Source organism: Ruditapes philippinarum, unplaced genomic scaffold, assembly GCF_026571515.1.
Source record: "Ruditapes philippinarum isolate M1 unplaced genomic scaffold, ASM2657151v2 ctg13790_1_1_1_1, whole genome shotgun sequence".
Classification (NCBI taxonomy): domain Eukaryota; kingdom Metazoa; phylum Mollusca; class Bivalvia; order Venerida; family Veneridae; genus Ruditapes; species Ruditapes philippinarum.
Genome location: NW_026859773.1, coordinates 1 through 24,360, shown reverse-complemented (window position 1 = coordinate 24,360; position 24,360 = coordinate 1). Strand labels below are relative to the sequence as shown.

General features: G+C 32.5%; 2 protein-coding genes across 2 annotated transcripts; both read right to left on the bottom strand.

The window, feature by feature from the left end:
* Positions 1 to 2,546: 2,546 nt before the first annotated feature.
* LOC132757889 (adhesion G protein-coupled receptor L4-like) lies at positions 2,547 to 5,299 on the bottom strand. Its single transcript, XM_060749384.1, has one exon. The coding sequence runs from the start codon at positions 5,297 to 5,299 to the stop codon at positions 4,391 to 4,393; it is 909 nt and encodes a 302-aa protein (XP_060605367.1). The 3' UTR covers positions 2,547 to 4,390.
* Positions 5,300 to 7,118: 1,819 nt separating this feature from the next.
* LOC132757890 (uncharacterized) lies at positions 7,119 to 22,102 on the bottom strand. Its single transcript, XM_060749385.1, has 4 exons — positions 21,751 to 22,102; positions 16,164 to 16,230; positions 8,210 to 8,366; positions 7,119 to 7,390 (listed from the first exon to the last, which is right to left on the bottom strand). The coding sequence occupies exons 1-4, from the start codon at positions 21,906 to 21,908 to the stop codon at positions 7,302 to 7,304; spliced, it is 471 nt and encodes a 156-aa protein (XP_060605368.1). The 5' UTR covers positions 21,909 to 22,102; the 3' UTR covers positions 7,119 to 7,301.
* Positions 22,103 to 24,360: the final 2,258 nt, after the last annotated feature.

Genomic DNA, 24,360 nt, shown 5'->3' with positions numbered 1-24,360 from the left:
GATATTGATTCTGTGTACTGTAGTTTGTTTAATAGATAGCAAATCAACATGTACACGTGAATAATAAATGCGTAAATGACTAGTATTCACGTTTAAAATTATATATTAACGTTTAAAATACCATATTAACGTTTAAAATACCATATAAACGTTTAAAATACGTTTAAAATACCATATTAACGTTTAAAATACCATATTACCGTTTAAAATACCGTATTAACGTTTAAAATACCATATTAACGTTTAAAATACCATATTAACGTTTAAAATACCAATCAACGCGGAAAATAATTTACAATACTTGAAAAATAAATACTGATGATTGCATACCGCTTAAATCGGTGCAACGATTTGTTTTTGTTTGTCCACAATACATTGTAATTCGTCAAAAATATATATAAAGAAATTTATTACAGACAATAACCAAGTATGTTTAAATTTGTTAACCTTTTAGATAGTCAAAACTTTTCAGAATTACATACGAGGCTTTTAAAATTAGAAATCATATTCTTTCAAAGGCGCCAATGTAACTTCTTGAAGTATAGTGATTCATTTACAATAATATCATATTCACATTTTAATGATTCCCTTTTTGAACTGTTTAGGTATTATATTATATTTCCTACTTTACATTTTAAGTATCTGTTGAATAATGCAAGTACATGTGTTTTTCCTTTGTTCTTTAACATGCAATTACATGTTGCTTTTTTTTTCATTATATAACGTATGCATGTTGTTTCTTAAAAATATTAGTTCATCCATTATTGTGTTATACATAATAATTTCATTCACTTTTCATCTTATATGTATCGTTCAATATTATATTATATAATATTATATGTATTATTCATTGTTTAACACTAGAAACTGTATAGTTTACGTTTAATAAAATCTGTTCTGTTCTGTGTGAGAAATGTCACACACTTTTCATTACTTCTCAATAAAACCCAGGTTCCCTTATCGAGCATTTGTTCATTAACAATAGCAGGTATTCAATGCTTCTCGGCAGCTGTAAAAACTTAGTGTTGGGATATTTCTTTGGTTGCAGAATATGCATTTTTCATTATCTCTTTAGGAATATACTCAATAAAATCAAGTCCATGATCTTAAAGTACCTACTTTTATTTACAATGATTGAAGGAGATGTCCCTTTCAAATTTTTTGAGGCTATTTCTCATTTGAGGTGATAGGTTTGTATGTTATTTCGAACATGTTTGACCATTATATTATAGTAATATTTGTATATGTACTTGCATAGATTAAAAGCCCCGATAGATGTTAAGAATTTCACGAAATTAGACCCACTTTTTATCATTTTGTTCATCAAAGATAACATATCAATAACACAATTCATGAACAGATCGTTTAATGTCCGATATAGTTTACAATACATTTATTGTATCACTTGTTAGGTTGAAGAAAACAATTATAGTATTACCAATGTTACTTGAACATGATGCAAAAAGAAAATTTGGAGATTAACCTGTTTCTTGGAAGAGTGTAAATTCTAATATTTTCCCCCAGTTATAATTTTCTTTTCAAATATAAGTACTGTTACCATTGTCAAACTGCGTTTGTTTATAAGTATAATGTTTCTTAACTCGTTTAATGTCAGGAAATGTAAATAAAAGGATTTTATTATAAAGGTGTTGTTTATTAAAATGAGATGAAGATCATATTATGTCCTTTTGAATAGACAAGTCGACAATAAGTCAAAAAGTACAATAAGTGTTAAAAAAGATTAGATTTTTGGCATTTGCAGATTCAGTTATAAAAGAAAGGATTAACAATGGCATCATAATTAGTGGAACAAATTATTGAAAATATTACTTTCATTTGAAATGAATGGGTGTTTATATATATTTTCCAAATATGCATATGTGTGACCGATGGCCTATAGGCGCCCTTATTTGGCTTATCATTGTATTAAATAGTCTTAACTTTTATTAGTTTTGAATCGTATTTTTCAAAAAAATAACAGTAAGAACAGACCAGATTTTGTAGCCAAACAGGAGTGGTTTATTTCTTTTTTTCTTTTCTTTTGTTGGGCAGTTGGGTTTTATGTCGCACAAACACATGTAGCGACTTTCTAACTGTACTGGTGGAGGAAGACATCGGCTTATTTCTGGCACGAACGGGCATCTGAGTAGAACCACCGACGTTCCGTTAGTTAGCTAGATAGCTTCCTCACATAACCGAATCCATAGTCCTTGTCGAACCCACGGTGGTGATTGGCAAGTTGTTCTTAGTCAACGACCTTAACCACTCGGCCACTGACACCCCTCCGCAGGTGATAGCAGTTTAGTGCTTCCATTTGGCAAGCGTGTTAAAACACAGTATGAGTACTTGCGTCAAGAATAGAGGTGACGAATTGACGTCAATCAGTGTGTGAAAAAGAAGCAGTTATAATGTCAAATATACAAACCGTTTATAATAGATATTTTATAATAGCACAACCAAAGACCGTTAAAACAAAATAGATAATAGATATTTAGCACAACCAAAGATCGTTTAAACAAAATAGATGATTTAATCTTTTATTTAAGTATCATCATTGTACAGTTCATAACATCAATACATAAAATTTTGTACATATACATTGCCCATAACCATTTTAAAATATATAGAATTGTAAGAGACTTCTTAGCATTAACACATTTGTACACCAACTCTTTAAAATAAACGTAAGATTTTCCTTGCTAATCATGCAACCACTTTATTACATTACCATGCTGAAATGAGATTTCAAAAATGACAATATAACTTTAGTAGCAAACAAAATACCACGAAATTTCTAACACAATGTAAAACCTTTACCATGGATAAGAATTCAGCATATACATATAAGTAATAGCTAAAAACTTATAATTTACAGAACATATAATAGAATTGTGACAATGATAACATTTAGAATATAATGTATATACAAATAGATTAAAACTTTACGCAAAAGCTAAAGACATACTCTATAGAGCATTGTTTCTTGTTTTCGGCATATTATAACAAGTTTTTGCAGTTGTTCTAACCATAGGGCTGTAGAACAGAAATTACGATAACAGAAATTTTAATTTTTCTGAATCATTTAACACATTGAAATTAGTTATACATTACAGGCTTTATCGAACATTATTTGAGCCGCGTCATGACAAAACCATCATAAAGGGTTTGCGACAAGCATGGATCCAGACCAGCCTGCGCATCCGGTCCCAGGGCACCACCAGCACTTTGAGCAGCATATTTAGTTGTAAAATTATAACCTAAGAATTCATCTAATATGATACCAAGATACATGTACTTGCAAGCATATCCAGTTACTGATATATCATTTTTAAAGATATATTGTGATCTAGACACAGACTGTGGTCTTAAGTGCACAATATCACTTTATAATAATTATAATATAATGGCAATTAAAAGGCACCAATCATTTAGGTGGTTTAACATTTCCTCTAAATCAGTTTCATTTTCAGCAATAATGACAAAATGCGTAAAGTAAAACACATTTTTTCTCATTTCTTATATCAATACCTTTATTCATACTTTTAAGAGAAACTGCTTGATCATTTATGTAATTTAAAACATTAAATAAAATCGTAAATAAGAAGCATACTTGATGTAGCTCAATGCTGACCGAGAATGTTTCACTATCGCTCACTTCTGAAGTAGTGTCAGTGTATTCAGTGAGCTCCGAAGGGAGCGTAGCGGAGAACATACAGGAGAATATGGCAAATATAACCATTTTATGCCAAAGTAACATCTACTAATGGAATCAAACTCGAAAGTCAATAAAAGAACAGAATGTTAAATTTACGTGTATCAATTAAGCTTGTGAGTCTTGACAAATGATCAACAGGGCTGCGCTTTTTTCGAAACACGTTTCGCTCCTCTACAATACGGCCATTGTCGTCAGACCATTTTATAATTCGTTCTCAATTCGTGTATCAATTTTAAGTTGTTGTTATTGTCAGACAACAGAGTCATATGTTTAAGTTGCTAGCACTGTCGTAACTTAGCACACTTTTTGCACACTTACGGAAAGCGACATCCGAAATTTTCCAACAAAAACATAATTATTCACCCAATGCAATGACCTTGTATGGCGTCAAGCGACACATACTTTGTCAAACTTTGAATGTTATTTTGACGTCAATACTAATGCCATTGTCTCAGCGTATAGACTGCGACGAATGCGCAGTACTATGTTTGCTTCGATATGCATATGTTGGTCATAATTTGTTTAACTGCCTTTTTTATAGAGGATATATATCGCATTAAGACAGTGTTTGTAATATGAACTTAAGTTAAAAATCATTAAATGTATGGCTTAATGCCGGGTATCTCTGGAGCATCCTGTAGTTCTCGTTTCAAATCATGTTTCCTGGATGTTCATCTACATTGTGCGCGTTGTCGTTTGGCCACTACTTGATGACACAACATCCAATCCCAAAACTTTTTCTCTTAGTGAATTGAACACTCGCCTATTTACCACAAACGAAAACATTATAAAGATACCTCGACTTGCATTGAGAAAAATGAAAATATATGATAATACAATAGATTTGGTAAACATATACAGCAGTCCAAATATCCAGGTCGCTCCGGTGATGGTTGATAACTTTGCGAAGATGACAATATCGTTACGTTCGTTTTTTACATTCTTTTGGACTGATGGAGATCGTTTGATCTTGATCACGACAACTGTGAACATGATAAGATTGGAAAGTACAATCAATGTAGCCGGAATACCAAACGTCAATATTAACATTCTTTGTGAAGTATTATAGCAAGCTTTACCACCATATCCATAGTCACCGTTTGAGATATAAGATAGGACAATATTCATAGAGACGAATACTGCAGCCATTAAAAAAGCGTACGCATGATACAATATCAATCGTTTCAATCCCGATGAACTTGTTATCACCCTTGTTTTTGTAAGAACACGGAACATGTGGTATGTGCAAATATTCATCCAAAACAAAGCAACAAGCCAGGAGAAATGAACAAATAAACCAAGCACAAAGCAAATGGTAGAATATTCTTCTAACTCAGAGAAACTACTAATCAAATACAGACGCTGAGCACATAGCAATGCTGTTACAAGTGACAAGTTATTTTTGCCAGGAACCGATTGTCTTAGGTTGGAAAGGAAACAGTAAAGGAATAAGGTAGCAGAAAGAGCTATGATGGATAAAGTAATAACAGATATTGATGTAGTTAATTCCGCAGACAAATTACTTCCCTTTTTTGACTTTGAAATAACGTACATATACTCTTTGTGACTGTCTGTGCAAATCATTATGTGACCAATGTCAAGGAAGTAATATTCAAAGCGAGTAAGCCTAAAATTACCATCAACAAAAATGATTTCGTCTTCAAATTTCTTCCATGGAACATCTTTTTTTGGATACAATTACTTTTGGACATGTTGTTAACATTAGAACATATTAATCAGACTCATGATAATGGCAAGGAAATTCATGGATGTAAGTCATCATCTGTTGCGTATTTCCTGACAAAGCTTGTAAAAAGCCTTTAAATGGGTAAATCATCTGGCACTTTATCTATAACACAGTCAAATAAAGCAAAAATCTCAACAAAAAAGGACATGTGCGTACCTTTGAAATTTAGAGGCAGCCTGCAACAAGTAAATCTGTGCCAATGCTTTTCAATATTTTATACAAAATATAGATAAACCCTATTACATTGTACTATGATAGTAAAATGATAAACAAGTGTCGTTTTCGTAAAAAAGTAAACGATGAAAATAAAAATATAGAAATATTGCACTGTACAGTATTAAAACTGAAAAGAAAAAAGTCTTAAACGATCCTCATCAATACCGGATTGACGTGAGTATTTGTTTGTTGTTGTTGTAGTTGTTGTTTTTGTTGTTCTTAATTTTATTTGTTTTTTTAGTTGTTTTTTTTCCTCTATTATCAGTTACCATTTAGTTTCATCGAACTTCCTTCCCGATTCTAAATGTTTGGATGCATGGTTGGCAGTAATTATATTGTATACATCTATCCTCCACTGCTCCGCTTTCTGTCTGTACTTTTCGGAACATATTCCAAGACATTTCACAAACTGCATCCTACATTCCTCATACCAAAACACATAAAGAAATTGGTCCAAGATGCAATTGAAAAATGACACAGCTTCCATAGATAGCCGTAATGTTGTCATTTGTATTTGATTAGTCTGTACCAGGATAATGATAGTAAAATACCCGAATGAGGAAAGAATTATGACAAGAAGGTAAACAAAAGCCAAATAAGTTGATCGGTACCCTCGCATTATGTTTGCCGTAGTTATAGTTGAAGAAGTAACTTTATTTATACAGAGATATATTTTCCAGTAGCAACCGCATGAAATACAAAGAATCGTTACCTGTATACAGCTGTAATAAAAAGTCATAAATTTATTACAAAACCCTGCTGTGGTAAATACAGACATTGACTTGTAACGTAAATAGCAGAACCCATAGCGCATTGATACACATAACATGAAAACACATATCCAAGCGATGAGAACTACTTTGCGAACAAGTTGTTTGTTAACAACACGGATATACAACATTGGCCTAGTGATCACAAAGTAGCGTTCCATCGACATTAAACCAACTGTGAAAACTGTCATTTGCAAGAAATTTGTCAATGTTGTCTGAACAGTATAACTTAATGCAGGATCTGTGATGAATTTCCTTATAGTTGACAGAACTATAAATGTCAAATCAAAGACAAGTAGACCGGTAGTTATGAACCTTGTCGCATACGGTATTTTCCTTGTTTGGAGCATAAATGTTATTGCACACAGGGTTGACGTCATTGAGACTAATGCTGAAAGAATAAACACCACCTTGACTGCAGGACTGTGTGATTCAACATATGCATGCTCTGACTCATAGGTAATCTGCAAGTCAGCCGTATCATTGCTGGTATTAGTAGAAGTTGTATTCATCGCCGTTAGTATTAGTTGTATTAATCGCCGTTTGTAGAGGTTGTATTCCTTGTCGTAAGTAGTAGTTGTATTAATCGCCGCTAGTAGAAGTTGTATTCCTTGCCGTTAGTAGAAGTTGTATAACCGTTAGTAGAAATTGTATTCATCGTCGTAAGTAGTAGTTGTATTAATCGCCGTTAGTAGAAGTTGTATTCCTTGCCGTTAGTAGAAGTTGTATAACCGTTAGTAGAAGTTGTATTCATCGCCCTTAATAGAAGTTGTATTCATCGCCCTTAATAGAAGTTGTATTCATCGCGGTGCTGTTTGCCTCTTCCGAAGTACATTCTAGATATTTGTCACCTTTAAGATCCGAATCGCTTACATATTTTCCGTACAAACGTAATATATTTACTCTTTTTGTCCACACTCATTCTAAAAGATCTGTTAACATCTGCAAAAATAAGATAATGATAAACTGTATTTAAGCAATTATAATTTTATCTCACACAAGCTATAATTTTCAACGGTATCTAGAAATGTTGACGCTATATTGCATGGCATCCAGATTCTAGCAGCCTCAAGTCAAAAGTATTTCGCCAAATGAATACAAAAAATCTAGATATCGCACGTATAGACGGACAGTTTTGTGCAATACACATATTTTACAATGGGAGACAAAGACTAGTTATAAAAAAATCGTTAACTTGACGTTTTCGATGATTTTTTTAAAATATCATTCTTGATTTGTCAGCTTAAATTCGATGGTCATAGCCATGTGACCATTACGATCTTCCCTTTAGGTGCCGTTAAATCATAATTATATTATTTCATTATTCATATTTGACAGTACTTTCAATGCCAATGAAACCTTATAGCAATTTATTCTTAAAGTATATAAATATATATCTTTATGAAGCTTATCAACAGTGAACTTATATTGCTTCCATAATCTTATGGTTTATTCTCGAAAGAGTTCCAGCATAGAAAAAAGGTGCATAAGTGCTTTTCTTGCATGAGAGTTTACATCAAGTCAAGTTTTGATAATAAAGCTATGCGGTGTCATGGCATTAAGCTGTTTTTACATTGCACCACGAGTCACACATATTAAATTAATGTACAACATGCATGCATGGTCGCAAGAATCTATCCTCTTCTACATTAATGTATATTACCTGCATGTGTAGTTTGATGCAAGAATTGTCATTAAATAATTATTTCAGTTCCAATCAAATACATTTGTAACTTAAAGAGTATGAAACTTAGCTTTTACCAGTAATAATGTTCATAAGGGTTTGATTGTATGGCATGCTGACAGCTTTGATGGCCTGTGAACTTCCCAACAGATCACTGCCCAAGGACTCGGGCAATCTCCAACGATTAGTGAAACCTACTTGTTTCCTTACCCTACATCTTGATGTGACTGGATGCTGAAAATAAACAAGTCATTTAATATCAGTCACACTACAAAAATTTCTTATAACACAGTCTCCAAATTTTGAGGTATCTTTTTCTTCCATGTATCTTTTTCTTTCATGTTAAGTGTTTTTCTTCCTTATATAATTGATTCCAGAAAACAAACCAGCTCGCTCCCAATCAAATGGGTCTTTTAATTCTGTGACGAAAACATATCTTATACTTGACTTGATTGCCTCCCCTATTTATAAGTTTATTATAAATTATTTATAATTATTACTATTATTTATAAATTATATTTACTAGTACACAGAAATCTTAGATATCGATCTGGTGCTAAAAATATCTTTGCTGCTTCAGGAAATATTTTGAGAGTTGAATAGTTAGTCTGCTTATTATCCCAGAAGTGATATTGCATTTACTAGTACACAGACATCTTAGACATCTGGTACTAAAAATACTTCATATTGCTTTAGTAAAAACTTTAAGACACAAGTTTGATAGGGAATATAGTTTGAATTATTTTTAGGTTGATAACTAAATCAAAAGGTTAAGAAACCCCAAGAAAAAATTATAGTTGAATTCCCAAGAAAAATTATAAATATACAATCAATAATATCAAGATTTTATTTCAAAGCAATTGAAAAATAATGATCCGAATAATAATGATCCGAATAATAATGATCCGAATAATAATCACCCGCGCAGTAAACTCACTGTCCCTACTTTCTTTTTGTTTTTTATATGGTTCAAGTACACACCAACTAGTTTTCCTTTTCTAATGATTCTAGTATCAAACAAAACAAACTTATTAAACAAATGAAGGCAAGCTTACAGTTAGATTTCAAATGTACATTTGACACTTATTGGGGGGTTTTGTATTTAGTTTTTTTTTACTGTTTTGTTTTTTTTGGAGGTTTTTTTTTTTTTCTTGGGGGGGGGGGGGGGGGTGTTGTTTTTTTTCCAGACAGTCAATACCTTTCAAAATAAATTTGAAATGGTAATTGTGAAAAAATAGTTGTTTGTAGTCTAACAAAATCTTAGAAAAATGTCATGCCTATGTAAGTTACCTTGCAACTCAAGTCAAATAAATAATTGTTTTTAATACCAGCTTTGTCTACAAGTTGTAACTTAACAGTACAAAATATTTTCAGGCATTTAAAAATGTATGTATATATTTTTTAGATATTATTCACTCAATCTATTATACAGTATCTTTGAAACCTAAAACAAAATGTTCAAAAATCAATGATTTCAAAAACTAGAAAAAAAGAACATTCAATCAAATCAACTTTAATCTCATTTCATCCAAAGTGCTAAATTTATAGTAACAATACCTTAAATGAAACATTCAAACAAGATAAAATGAATGTTAAACAAAATAATGTTTAAATAATCATAGTTAATCTTTGTTTAACCACACTTTGATATTGATTATTACTCTGATAAAGACAAGTGTTTGACGGCAAATTCAATGGCGGTATTTACCTTGCCGGATTTAGACTCTCGCAACCTTACACTTGCAGATTATTTCATCAATATGATGTCAAAATAGAAATAAATAGTTTAAATATTACAACAGGCAGTTACAAAATATTGCACATGACAGTAGAAAACAAGATTGCATTTGAGAAAAATGCTATGCCACCGCATTAATACAACACTAAATAGTAGTGTAGGAACAGATTTTCTTTGTTTCTATACAATTTTGAAGATTGTCATAATGCATAGATCCCTGACCTATCTAATTCTTATTATCAGATTAGTGGTTAAATCTGTTGTTAACTCAATAAAAGATCAGAGTAGGAATATATCAATGCACTTGAGTCTAGTGAATTTGGTGGTGAAGGTCATATTTCACACAGCCTAAATTTCATGACTACATCAAAGGACAACATAGTAAGACACTTTTTCAAAATCTAGGTCAGCTGAAATCAAAGTTCACTTAACATCTTAATCTGTACACATGGTTCAAATTTCATAGCTGTACATCAAAGGACAAGAAAGTAGGTCACATCATCAAAATCTAGATCACCTGATATCAAAGTTCAATTTTACAACTAAAACTGTGCACATGGTCAAAATTTCATTGCTGTACATTAAAGGACAAGAAAGTAGGTCACTGTCCCCTTGGGCAAGGCAAAATTTTGGACCCAAGGGTTTAATTCAAAACAATCTTGATACAGGTCCACCAAACAACATTTCAAGTCAAATATCTAAGCTGTAGCTTTCTCCTATTCAGAAAAGATTTGTTTTATTTTCTGTTTTTACTATGTGAACATAATGAGAATCACTGCCCCTGGGCAGGGCCAATTTTAACACTAGGGGCATAATTAAAACAACTTTAGTAGAGAACCCATAGAATATATTATAGAGCAAACATCAAAGCTCTATGCCTTGTACCTTCAGACAAAAATATTTCTTTTTTTTTTTTTTACTATATGTACATAGTAAAAATCAATGACTCCTGGGGGTGGGGCCAATTTTGACCCCAGGGCTATAATGTGTACAATCTTGCTAGAGGTTCACTACATAATGTTTCATGCAAAATATCTTAACTCTAGCCTTTGTAAATTTAGAGAAGGTGATTTTTTAAGTTTTTACTATATACATATAAGGAAAACCTATGGCCCATGGGGCGGGGCTAATTTTGACACAAGAGGCAAAATTTGAACAACTTTGGTAGAGTACCTATAGATGATATCATTTAACAAATATTCAAGCTCTAAGCCTTGTACCTTCAGACAAAAAGATTTTTTTATTTTTTACTATATGTATATATTGAAAATCAATGACCCCGGGGCAGGGGCAATTTTGACCCCAGGGCTATAATTTGAACAATCTTGCTAGAAGTTCACTTCACAATGTTTCATGCAAAATATCTTACCTCTAGCATTTGCTAGAAGAAATTTTTTTACTATAAAGTTTGTTCTATATACATATAAGGAAAACCAATGACCCCAGGGGCAGGGCCGATTTTGACCCCAGGGCTATAATTTGAACAATCTGAGTAGAGGTCTACCAGACAATGCCTTATGCAAAATATCTAAGCTCTAGGCCTTTTGGGTCTTTACAAGAAGGTATTTTAAGTTTTTACTATATGTACATATAGTGAAAATCAATGACCCCTGGGGCGGAGCTGATTTTGACCCCAGGGCTATAATTTGAACAATCTTGGTAAGGGTCTATCAGACAATGCCTTATGCAAAATATCTAAGCTCTAGGCCTTTTGGGTCTTTACAAGAAGTTATTTTAAGTTTTTACTATATGTACATAGAGTGAAAATCAATGACCCCCGGGGCGGGGCCGATTTTGACCCCAGGGTTATTATTTGAATAATCTTGGTAGAGGTCTACCAGACAATGCCTTATGCAAAATATCTAAGCTCTAGGCCTTTTGGGTCTTTACAAGAAGTTATTTTAAGTTTTTACTATATGTACATATAGTGAAAATCAATGACCCCCGGGGCGGGGCCGATTTTGACCCCAGGGTTATAATTTGAACAATCTTGGTAGAGGTCTACCAGACAATGCCTTATGCAAAATATCTAAGCTCTAGGCCTTTTGGGTCTTTACAAGAAGATTTTTTAAATTTATTCTTATAATTCCTTTTGGTTGCCATGGCAACCAGATTTCTGCATGGAATGAAATTCTTTGAACAACTTTGGAAGCCCTTCACCCAAGGATCAATCCTGCCAAGTTTGGTTGAAATTGGACAAGTGGTTTTTCACAAGAAGATTTTTTAAGTTCACTATATAATCTATATAACACACACACACACACACAAACAAACACACAGGTGAATCGCTATATGCCACCGCATCGCAGATGCTGCGGTGGCATAAAAATCAATTAACAAGCACAATTAAAGGGATGTTAAAACAAGAACATTCTTTTTCTCTTTAAAGGGACTCCACAGAGGTTTTTAGACATGACGGGACTGGAGTAAATTTTACCACATTATTAGTGACATGATTAATGTTCCATTTGATGAAGGTATACACCAATAACTCGAGTGCAAAATTTCAGATCATTCTACTAGTAAAAATGAAAAATGAACCAAAATTGAAAAGCCTTGCAATGCTTTTCACTCAAACATGGCTTTTAGACCTCAGTGGTGTTCCTTTAATAAATAAATTAACCAGGGCTTGTCTACTTTTTTTCTGTCAAAATCTTGCCCAGTCTGTTTTCTGCAGACATCCCTTTTTCTGTAGTTTGGCAAAGGAAATATATACTGATGACTTACTCACCAAAACTTATCAATATTTTAAGTCTTTGGCATCATAAGTGCAGAAAATGTCCCAAACTTTATTCCCTGCGGTCTGGAGACCGCAGGGTATTGGTACACGTTTAACTTTTGAGGCATGGAGAAGCACGTGACCTGTTTTCTGTACATGGTGGAGCATGTGATCTGTAAACCGTACATGATTAGTTAATTGACCTTTTCGAAAACCTAGCTAAATAACGTTTGCCTGTATGTTACGGATTTGCCTGTTGGGAATTAGTCCGAATTACACCTAATTAAGAATCAAAGCACGGAAGGCGCTGAATTTGTTTGGGTGTCAGAAAGGTGAAGGTTGTGAGATTATAAAACAATTTGTTTTGTATAGTGCCACCAATGCTTTCCAGCGTGAGTTATTGCAACACTGATATTCACTCCAATGTTTATTTGACTTAAACAATTTGAAAAAAAAAAGTTGCCGTAATTGGGATTTGAACTCCAGACCTCTTGCTTCCTAAGTGAGCGCGCAAACCCCTCGGCCACGGTGAATTTATATGTTAACAGCCTGAAGAAAACCATATTATTCTATTTAGGGTTTGTGATGACGCTAACTGTTGTTTAACACTTGTGTAAATAACCATGGCGCTTACTATAAGCATGTATATTTAAAAAGAATAAAACAATATTAGAAATCTTGACCATTCGGGAATTATTTTGCTTGAAAATTAATCCGCCTGTTATGTGACTATATTTATGCAGTGATCTCCCCTAAATTTTTCGGCCCAAGTGTTACATATAAAGGGAAGTAACCGCTTTAAAAAAGTGGACTACTTTCGGCACTTGCAATTAACAGCATTAGAGTCTGAAATTTCGCTACCATTATTTGTTTGGTCTGACGACCCAAACAAATAACAAAAAACTATTGCGTGATATTTCTAATTTTCCTATAATTATTTTACTGTTTAAGGTGGAAAAACTTGAATGATGTGTTTGAAAATTATCAATGTTTCCTTAATATCTATCTCAAATTTTACAAACAATAAATTGTTTACACTGAAAATCTACAAAATTAAAATATTCGTAGTGGCATCTGCCATAATAAATAGAGATATTTTCTGCGTAAACTTGTGTGTTTACTTTATCTATTTTTTGCTCGGAATAATTCATAAAATGGTAGGCCTATTTAATCATTTTCTTAAAAAGAAATAATTGTTTTATGTTCGACCTTCTTCAGTCTTCAACGGTCACCAGTTTCCAAAGACCTTCTTCTATATTGATCGTTTATTCAATTGTCAACTTTATTCCTGATACAAACGTTTATTTATCCCCCCACCCCCAAATAATGTTGAAAATAGTTAAATGAAATATCTTTTAATCATTAAAATGTTCACCGCAGGAAACCATTTTACTTGTATATTAACATGCATGGTATGAAACGCTATTACGCTGGACCTCGATAATTTACAGTCCCATTAGAAAAACCTATGGGGTTGTAGGTTCTGCCCCTCGGCTCCCAACTATACACCAAATTGATTTGTAGTCCAATATGCTATCACTGGACATCATCTGTATCTACTCTAACTATATACAACTAATTTGTTATCAACTGCTTTTTAGCATGACCTAATTGAAATCCATTTAGTAACAGATGGGTAGATTGTTACCTTAGTGCAGTACCGGGTTAATTCCTACTATAACCTAATAGGAGTTAGCCCATTAAGGTATTTCTGCACTAAGATGACAATATGTTTTTAACTAGACTGACTCAATTTCTTACGATAATATAAGAACTATAAAATTTCTTAAATCCACAACGGATATAGTTCTAAGTTCAAAGCAATACAAAGTACCATACATAAAATCAATGCATAATCAAATGCCATAATAAGAGGTTTGTGTGAATTCTACTGCTAAAAATAGATTTAATTCATTTTTTCATCAATTTTTCTTTCAATTCATTAAAAAATAAATTTCTAATATATTATTCAGTTAATGTAAGTAAATTATTATACTAGATCAAAGAACTACATTATAATATTATGCTAAAACAAGGCATGGTGTACATATTATATCAATCAAAAATACTTAAAAACATTCAACATTTACATGTTACCTTAAAAGCTGTACAAATATTGATATACTTAAGGTATCAATTTTTGTCAAGTTGATTGATCAGAAAATTTGAATCAAGATAAAGTGTTTATACAGATATAGGTATTAGATTTATTTGCTGAACACTTCATTTAATTTACAAGTTATTCTACAAGGGTTTTACATGTATCACAAAGAAAGCCTATAGAAATATAAAAAAGGCAAATATTGACAAGGTTTTTAATTCTAGTGTGAAAGTCTACCTAAAAAGGTCATTTCAATTGACAGACTAACAAAAGCGACAAAATAATCAAAATGTTATTAAAGTCTGATAAAGAATTTTTTGATAGTGTAAAATACTTATATGAAGGTAGATAACATATATTGTGATCAAAAAAAGGGCAATTTACACATTTAGTATAATAAATCTATTGAAATAAGCACAGAAAAAATGTCATACTAATTACCTGAATTAGACTGCCATTTCAGGAAATATTTGAATTACCGATATAATTACAATTTTGTTATTCTCAAAATAAATTTGATTGATAAGCACAGATTTTTTATCAGCCAATTACTCTTTATATTAAAGTACAGAAGAACATGTTTTTATTGTTATTGTTGTTTTGGTTGGGGTTTTTTTAAGGGTTTTTTTGGGGGGGGGTCATAAAAAACAGAGGCTACTGACAAAATTTGTTAAAATACAATGATTCTAAAGCTTAAATTAAGCTTGATTTTAAAAAATTCTTACATGAAAGTTTTAACCAATTTTCAATTTTTTTTGTTTTTTTTACAATTTTATTATTCTATATGTTTGGCTCGCTGCAGTGGATTTTTGCAATCAGCTTGACCTTTTTTACATTTGGATAAGTCATTGAGACTTTTAATAAATTTTAATATAAAACCAGCCAACATCAGAGTGGTGTTAATTGATTTCCCACTCCCCTGCCCAGACCCCTTCAATAATGTTTTTGATAGATTCTGAATGGCACTGAACAGATATTAAAAGGCAATTAGAATGGATCATTGATAAAAGTGCAGACAACAGTTCACCATTTTGGCATAAAGTCATGCATGCAACTATCTCATACAGTCTCAATCAGGGGTGGGCTTTAAACAGTATAGTACTACAATTGCCTCAAATTGCACAATTGGATCTTAATGTTTTCTCCAATCAGAAGAAGCCGTCAAGACTCTATTCAATTGAAAAGGAAAAGTTTTATAAAGATTAAATATTAATGATTGAAATTGCCTTGAAATACAAGTGGTTTGCCAGGTCTGTATATCAACATTTATTCATATACCAGATTTAAGCAGTCTCAGTCAGATTTTATGGATTTGCGCACTGGCCTGGCATACTCAAATCGCCATCACAGAGTGCAACAGAAGTGCAGGGAATGGGGATCTAATATCACGCTTTCCAAAATACACATATGTATATTTGAAAATCAAAGTTTAAAAGTAACATTACTATTTAGATGACAGATAAAACTGCTTACCCGTTTTGGAATTCTGCCATCAACAACTACTCCCATCAATGCAGTGTAAGGAGCATTTTGTGTAGCCCTAGAAAATAACAACTGCATTTAATTAAGGGAAAAAGTCAAGAGCTGTCTGATTGTCACAAACCAATTCTCGAAATTTTAAGTCTTACAAATGTACATGCATCAATTAAAACATTTTGTCATCACTATCAAGCATGAAACATTTTATTAATTAGGACCAAATCAATAATCAGTTAAAATCCTGAGGGTCAAATCAGGCTTATTGAAGATTTGAAGGGTCAAAGGGTCATTTCAAGGGTCAAATGGACACCCTGATTCAATTAATTACATCATGCAATATACTAAAATGTTTCCTCATATTATATATATGTAAAAAATGGCTTAGTGTTAGACAGTGTTAGAGTGTAAGGCCTCCCACTTAACTAAAAGTGATTGTAGGCTGTAGGGATCTGGCTTTAGAACTTAAATATAATGCAGTCTAAATCCTGCTTCATTATAATTTTTTAACAGAAATATAATAACTGGTCCATCATGATAGCAAACAAATTAACATGGATTTAATCAGCATTGTAAATGCGCAAATTTGGACAGAATATCATAACTTTTTGCAGAAATGAGTAAAATATTGTTCTGTGTTGCAAAAAATGTACAGGTGTAAAATACCTTGCATAAATGCCATTGACCCAGCAAACACCCGACGTTTACCCAACGTTGGATCAACGTTGAATTTTTGTCGCGACGTCGGTGACCTTCATACAACGTCAAATCGACGTTGAATCCCCGACGTCTAACAGACACTTCATTTTGACGTCGACTCGACGTCGGGTTTTGGTCGGTAATCTGACAATAGGTGAATTTAATTTATGAAACCAATATATATATAAATGAAAGCATAAACAGCGAGAATGTTAAGTTTAAGTTTAGAAAGGGAACATTATATATTTATTTTCTCCATCAAAACAACAGTATCACGTGGGTGGCTAACGTACGATATTCGATAGGTGCATGGCGCTCGATAAACGGATAGTCGCAGATCAGTATGAAATATATTTGCTCTATTTTCGTTTAAATAATATCTTATCTCCTCAAATTAGTCTAAGAAGTGTTTATATAATTTACAATGAAGTTGTTATCATTTTTGAGGGCTTCATTTTATAGTGGTAAATAATTTAGTAAATTCGAATTTGCGACTTATCGGATTTGAAATTCAATTGTATTGGCGGACAAAAAAACGACGGGTTTACAGACAAAGTTGTAAATTCCAAACAAAAGAAAAAGGTAGGCAAACATTATATATTGTTTTTCAATGCTAATTTACCGCATGTTTGCATGCATTCGATGGTTATTTGATCATTGAAATGTTTGACTGGTAAAACTTAATGTCACGTGATTTCGCGAGATAAATATTTTTGTTTTTCACGTAAGAACACTGTATCATTTGCTATAGAACAGTCTGTATAATCAGATCATTTTACCACACTATATCGCCATGCCAAATAAATGCACAATCAATGGTAGGAAATATCCTAGCAATTGAAATCAATAAAAAAGTTAAATGCAGTACGTTAGACTCTTATTATTCAAATGCTCCTCTTATTTCTTATCAACATGAATTTCCTTTATATGAGGGGCCAGTCATTTACACATGTATCAGATGATTTTGATATCTGTGTAGTTGTTAAACTACTCGTTGTTAATTGAAGTACTTTACCCATACTGTAAGCATACCATGTGTTTCTTATATTATGATAATGATTCATGGCATTTGATACATGTAAATGATACGACTTTGGTAAGATATATCTGAAAGCACATTGTTTTTGACTAGCTATCTTTTTATTAATGTAATCAAACAACATATTATCAATCAGAAAACACATTATCATAGTTATAAATCAATAAAAGTAATAGTTTGTTAATTAGCCTGCTTATCAACAAGTTGTATGCTCGTATCATAAAACGTTTGTACACTAGGCCAGTCTGTCCTATATACACTTAGCAGATCGGATCATGCTGGGCAGAGATGATATCTATAAAAATGACAGTAACATGTGAATTTCTTTGATGTTGTATGAGCATTTGTATAAATTACATTGAATATAAAAAATAACAATATCAATTTTTGTGGGAGTAGAATTAATTTGGTATTTGTTATGTCAGTTTTTCATGCCCTTATGAGTTAACTAAAATTAATAGTAATTGGATTTTGCCTATTGTATTAGACAAAAATCCTTCCACCACATGGTTAAATTTTAAAACGATTATATTTCGTCTTTCAGATTGTGAAAATTATGATAATTCAACATCTGTCAAAAGTTCAGGAGGAAGATGTTAATAGAAAATATTAAGAGGAAAAGAAACATAAAACCTACCAAGATTTTGTGACAGGTATATTTCAAAATATTATAGAAAATACAGTGATCTTATTACCCTTGATTTTATAATGAAATTCACGAAGCCATTTTTATCAAAATTAATAGATATATACAGTAGGTACACGAAACTACATGGTTTAAACTAAATTAAAAATAATAAGTATCTTTTTAAGTAGTTGGAGAGTTTTGTTAGAATTTCGTGTAATTATAATATGTAAAAGTGATTTATTTCTTGCACTTGTAACTGATTATTTTATTTTTTTAATTTCAGAAAGTGTGATGAGATCTCAGGTTGGAGACAGTAATGATACGCTTAAAGTATGCCCCAGATCGACATAGTGGAGGAGGACGAAAGAAGAATAGTAATGAAGATACATGAACATTGCTATTTATAGTTATAACAAAATATTCAGAATATTGTTCCATTTAACATTCAGATCTAGATTCAGTTATAAAATACAAAGAAAAATATACAAATAGATGATTGAAAAATCCCAAACTCAGAGTGATCATTTAAATGGTGATATAAGAAAAAACACATGCAATAAAATGTCAGTGTTAATATTCAAGAAGGATTTTGTTTATCTTATTTCTAAAACATGCTTAATTAATACATGAAGCGATATTAAAGTACATACCGTCAAGTTTAATAGTTTCAAAAAATATTATGTAAATCTTGCATTTGTTATAGTACCACATTTCTTGTTTTGTACTTGTGATTCCGAGTATAAAATAAATTGCTAAAATCATAAGAATGCTTATTTATTAACCCTATTTAAGAGATTTAAAATGAAAAAATCATATTCCAAAAGTTTTGAATGAGATTAAATCATGGTCAGAAAATTTGGTCAGATAAGGTTGGCATATGGTCATGCAGATAATGGTCAGAAAAGGTTGGATTATGGTCAGAAAAGGTTGGATTATGTCCAAATAATGGTCAGAAAAGGTTGGATTATGGTCAGATAATGGTCAAAAAAGGTTTGATTATGGTCAGAAAAGGTTGGATAAAGGTCATTTTATGACGTTGTATAGACGTCGGTTTCTGACGTCTAAAAAACTTTCAAATCCAACCTTCTGCCAACGTTTACCCAACGTCAGGGTCTAACGTCAGTACAACGTTGGTACAACGTCTTTTGTTTGCTGGGGAATAGTTAAATTACTAAAATTGGTCAATTTTGACCCATCTCAACGCAAACAGGACGTTTCGGCCCCAAACCAAATCGGCCCCAGTCGAAGAATCGGCCCCTGGACGTTTCGGCCCTTTTCCGCGAGACGTTTCGGCCCCACTATAGTGTATTGCTTGATTTATCAACAACAATAAATTGAATTACAATTAAACAATTATGAAACTTTAATTCTTTGAATAATTATTTATTAGCTTTTGATCTCTTGAACGATTTAGATATACGTTAATGTTTTTAAAGGTGTAACAAACAATAAAGGCCGGTTACTTACTTATAAAACAAACCACTAAAACTTCTGGATTAAGAAAGTTAATTACTTACAATTTTTCCTTAGAAAACATTCTCTTTTGATCTTAATTAAACTATACGTAAGTGTAACTAATTAACTGTTTATACTTTATGCTAATTGGCGGTATTGTTTTGTGTCTTGCTTCTTAATCATTCAAATAAAATATTATCTATATATATGGTTAATAATTGTTTGTTTGTGTAATTATATTTTTTCAAATAAAGTTTATGTTCTGTTCTGTTTGTATTGATTACTTTCCCCCCTACTACTATAATAATCTAGTTTTTATACAAAATGATTAAATATATATATAAATGAATTTGTTTATTGAAATGCTATTTATATATAGGTTTAAAATACAGTACTTATTCTGGGGCCGATTTGGTAAAGGGCCGAAACGTCCGGGGCCGAAACGTCTTGGGTAGTTTGGGGCCGATACGTCTTGGGGCCGAAACGTCTCGAAATCATCTCAACACTGGTCCATATGCAAATATGACACTGCTGTTAAATAAGTTACAGAAGTTTCCGAGTGGTTAACGCGTCGGACTAGTAATCTAATGATCACTAGCCGCATGGGTTCAAACCCCATCAGGGGCAAGCCGTTGTTTCCTTGAGCAAGAAACTTTACACTCATTGCTCAACTACTTAGGCCCTACTGGTTGGTTCCAGGAACGGATTTGAAAGTGTCTATACTATATATATATATAGCTTATGTATTTTGTTATATTATTTGAATGCTAAATATGCCAAATTCTCTAAATAAATTTTAATATAAATAATTGTGCAAAAGATATCAAATTCTACATGCCCTTCACAAAATGTCACACACATGTACTGATTCTATCAGTGATAACTTATATCATACTGATACACAAAATAAGAGAAAACATCAATGTGACTGATTCAATGCCGATTTATTTTCATTCCGACATATGATACTAGGGTTTCTTAATCGGACAAAAATCATAATCGATCATCGAAAATAATCGAACAACCCTTTTCGATCAATCATCGATTATATAATCGAAACATTTATGATAACAAAGTAAAAAGTATAATGTACATATCATGCTTTAATATTTATAAGAATTCCATTTCCATGTGACCACCACTTTATCAACTGAAATAAATTAGTTTTAAGATATACTATGCTCATCCTTGAGTAAAATATTTTAATCAAATAAATTCATTAAAATCTATGAAATTATTATATCTCACTTTCTATAAAGGAATGAATAAACTATGTATGGGAACAAGTTAAGTTGGTCGAATTGTTCTTAACAAAACTGCCAGTTTTTTTAATGACACTATATATTGATATTGCAACAACCACCAATTGTGTGTAGAATAATTTTATACATAACATATCTTCTTTGTGTGAAGTCAAAACATGTTTATTTTATATCTACAAATAGACGGTATAGCAATTTTAAATATTTTCTAATGTCAAATTTTAGCATAGTATACCTTTAAACTAGCATGCCTGATGTCAACTATTAACTCAATGGTCACCAGTATGCTTTCATATTCAATTGAATGAAAATAAATGTTTCAAACAAAACTGGCTTTAATTTAGTGTTGTTATAATACAGTTAGTCACTTAAGTAACAGCAAGAAAATAAATTACTGATGATCGATTATTTAACTTTGTAATCGATCATCGCCGATCGGTTCTATAACCGATCAATTTTCGATTATACTCGATCATCGTTTAATCCCTATATGATACAGACCTTGGATATGAAAGAGTTGCTTTGGGAGCTCCAACTGGTATAGCAGGAAAGTAAGACGACTGAACGCGCTGCTGAACGTAAAGACTTGACTGAGATACTTCCGTCATTTTGCCCGTGGAACCGACTTTTGTATGGCAAGTCAATATACTTTTAACCATGCACTTAAATCCGCTAGGGAATATAAATCACAATAAAGGGGGAATCACAGCGCTTAAAAAAAATAACTGATCTCCGTCGTTCTCACATTATTTCTTAAAATCCGTTATGACATACAGAAACACTCTTATCGGCCATTTTAATTGGTTGCTACGTACGCGTAATCGAATCCGCGGGAAATAGCTGGTTCTCTTTTCAATTCTCAAGCGCATTTACTGCGCAATGAAGTAAAGTCAGAAACCAGTCATTTACTATTCGTTCGATTTACGTTGTGTCACTAAGTAGTTTAATCGAATTGACTGTTTTTATTTTTCCTGCATATTGCAATATCGGAAAGAATAATGCGCAAATTGTGAAATAAAGGTTTATTTAAAGATACATTTTTAGTCCCAGGTTATAACAAGAACTCGTACATCAATATAAATTATGCCCGACCTTGAAGTTATTGGTTTAAACTACATGTACGTATGAGATATCAGATTGAAACTTTGTGGGTGGGTCTTTCAAATATAGTATTTTATTATAAAGACCCTGATTTTTATAATAAGCCGGTGCTTTTGGCTTATTGTCCTTTGATGCTAAATTGCCTTTTTGCCCTCTTTAGAATCCATTGTTTGGCATGGGATTTGTCGGTATGGTAACAACTTTTTTATATACGTTTATTTACATTTTTATGCCACCGCAGCATCTGCGATGCGGTGGCATATAGCGATTCACCTGTGTGTGTGTGTGTGTGTGTTTGTTTGTGTGTGTGTGTGTGTGTGTGTGTTATATAGATTATATAGTGAACTTAAAAAATCTTCTTGTGAAAAACCAGTAGTCCAATTTCAACCAAACTTGGCAGGATTGATCCTTGGGTGAAGGGCTTCCAAAGTTGTTCAAAGAATTTCATTCCATGCAGAAATCTGGTTGCCATGGCAACCAAAAGGAATTATAAGAACAAATTTAAAAAATCTTCCTGTAAAGACCCAAAAGGCCTAGAGCTTAGGTATTTTGCATAAGGCATTGTCTGGTAGACCTCTACCAAGATTGTTCAAATTATGGCCCTGGGGTCAAAATCGGCCCCGCCCAGGGGTCATTGATTTTCACTTTATGTACATATAGTAAAAACTTAAAATACCTTATTGTAGAGACCCAAATAGCCTAGAGCTTAGATATTTTGCATAAGGCATTGTCTGGTAGACCTCTACCAACATTGTTCAAATTATAGCCCTGGGATCAAAATAGGCCCCGCCCCGGGTCATTGTTATATAGATTATATAGTGAACGTAAAAAATCTTCTTGTGAAAAACAAATAGTCCAATTTCAACCAAACTTGGCAGGATTGATCCTTGGGTGAAGGGCTTCCAAAGTTGTTCAAAGAATTTCATTCCATGCAGAAATCTGGTTGCCATGGCAACCAAAAGGAATTATAAGAATAAATTTAAAAAATCTTCTTGTAAAGACCCAAAAGGCCTAGAGCTTAGATATTTTGCATAAGGCATTGTCTGGTAGACCTCTACCAAGATTGTTCAAATTGTAGCCCTGGGGTCAAAATCGGCCCTGCCCCGGGGTCATTGATTTTCACTATATGTACATATAGTAAAAACTTAAAATACCTTATTGTAAAGACCCAAATAGCCTAGAGCTTAGATATTTTGCATAAGGCATTGCCTGGTAGACCTCTACCAAGATTGTTCAAATTATAATCCTCAGGGTCAAAATCGGCCCCGCCCCGGGGGTCATTGATTTTCACTATATGTACAAATAGTAAAAACTTTAAATACCTTCTTGTAAAGACCCAAAAGGCCTAGAGCATAAGGCATTTTGCATAAGGCATTGTGTGGTATACCTCTACCCAGATGTTTCAAATTATAGCCCTGGGATCAAAATTGGCCCCGCCTCGGGGAGTCATCGGTTTTCCTTAAATGTATATAGTAAAAACTTTAAAAAAAATTCTTCTAGCAATTGACAAATGCTAGAGGTTAGATATTTTGCATGAAACATTGTGTAGTGAACCTCTAGCAAGATTGTTCAAATTAAAGCCCTAGGGTCAAAATTGGTTCTGCCCCGGGGGTCATTGATTTGCAATATATACATATAGTAAAAAATAAAAAAATCTTATTGTCTGAAGGTACAAGGTACAAGGCTTCAAAAACTTAAAATACCTTCTTGTAAATGCCCAAAAGGCCCGAGAGCTTAGGTATTAATGCGGTGGCATAGCATTTTTCTCAAATGCAATCTTGTTTACATATGCGTTTGATGAAATCTCTTCTCACCACTTAAGAGATAGGTTTAATGCATAAAACGCCTACAAATATGAAATAAATGAGTTCATCACTGGAAATAAAGTATAAATGTAAGAAATGATGTTTAAGATTTTATCTTCAAATTGTGCATGGCCAAACCAGGGTATATGTCTTTCAAATGCATGTAGAAATATCTAAGGAAAGTCACTGCCATGGTTTCTATGGC

Bases quoted from the DNA above. Each gene is read 5' to 3' on its own strand.
- LOC132757889 (XM_060749384.1), bottom strand. From the start codon at position 5,299: ATGATTTGCACAGACAGTCACAAAGAGTATATGTACGTTATTTCAAAG.
- LOC132757890 (XM_060749385.1), bottom strand. From the start codon at position 21,908: ATGGTTAAAAGTATATTGACTTGCCATACAAAAGTCGGTTCCACGGGC. The intron at 16,231-21,750 runs GTCTGTATCATA...GTTATTTTCTAG, and splicing joins GCAACTCTTTCATATCCAAG to GGCTACACAAAATGCTCCTT. The intron at 7,391-8,209 runs GTAAAAGCTAAG...TTATTTTTGCAG, and splicing joins CCTTATGAACATTATTACTG to ATGTTAACAGATCTTTTAGA.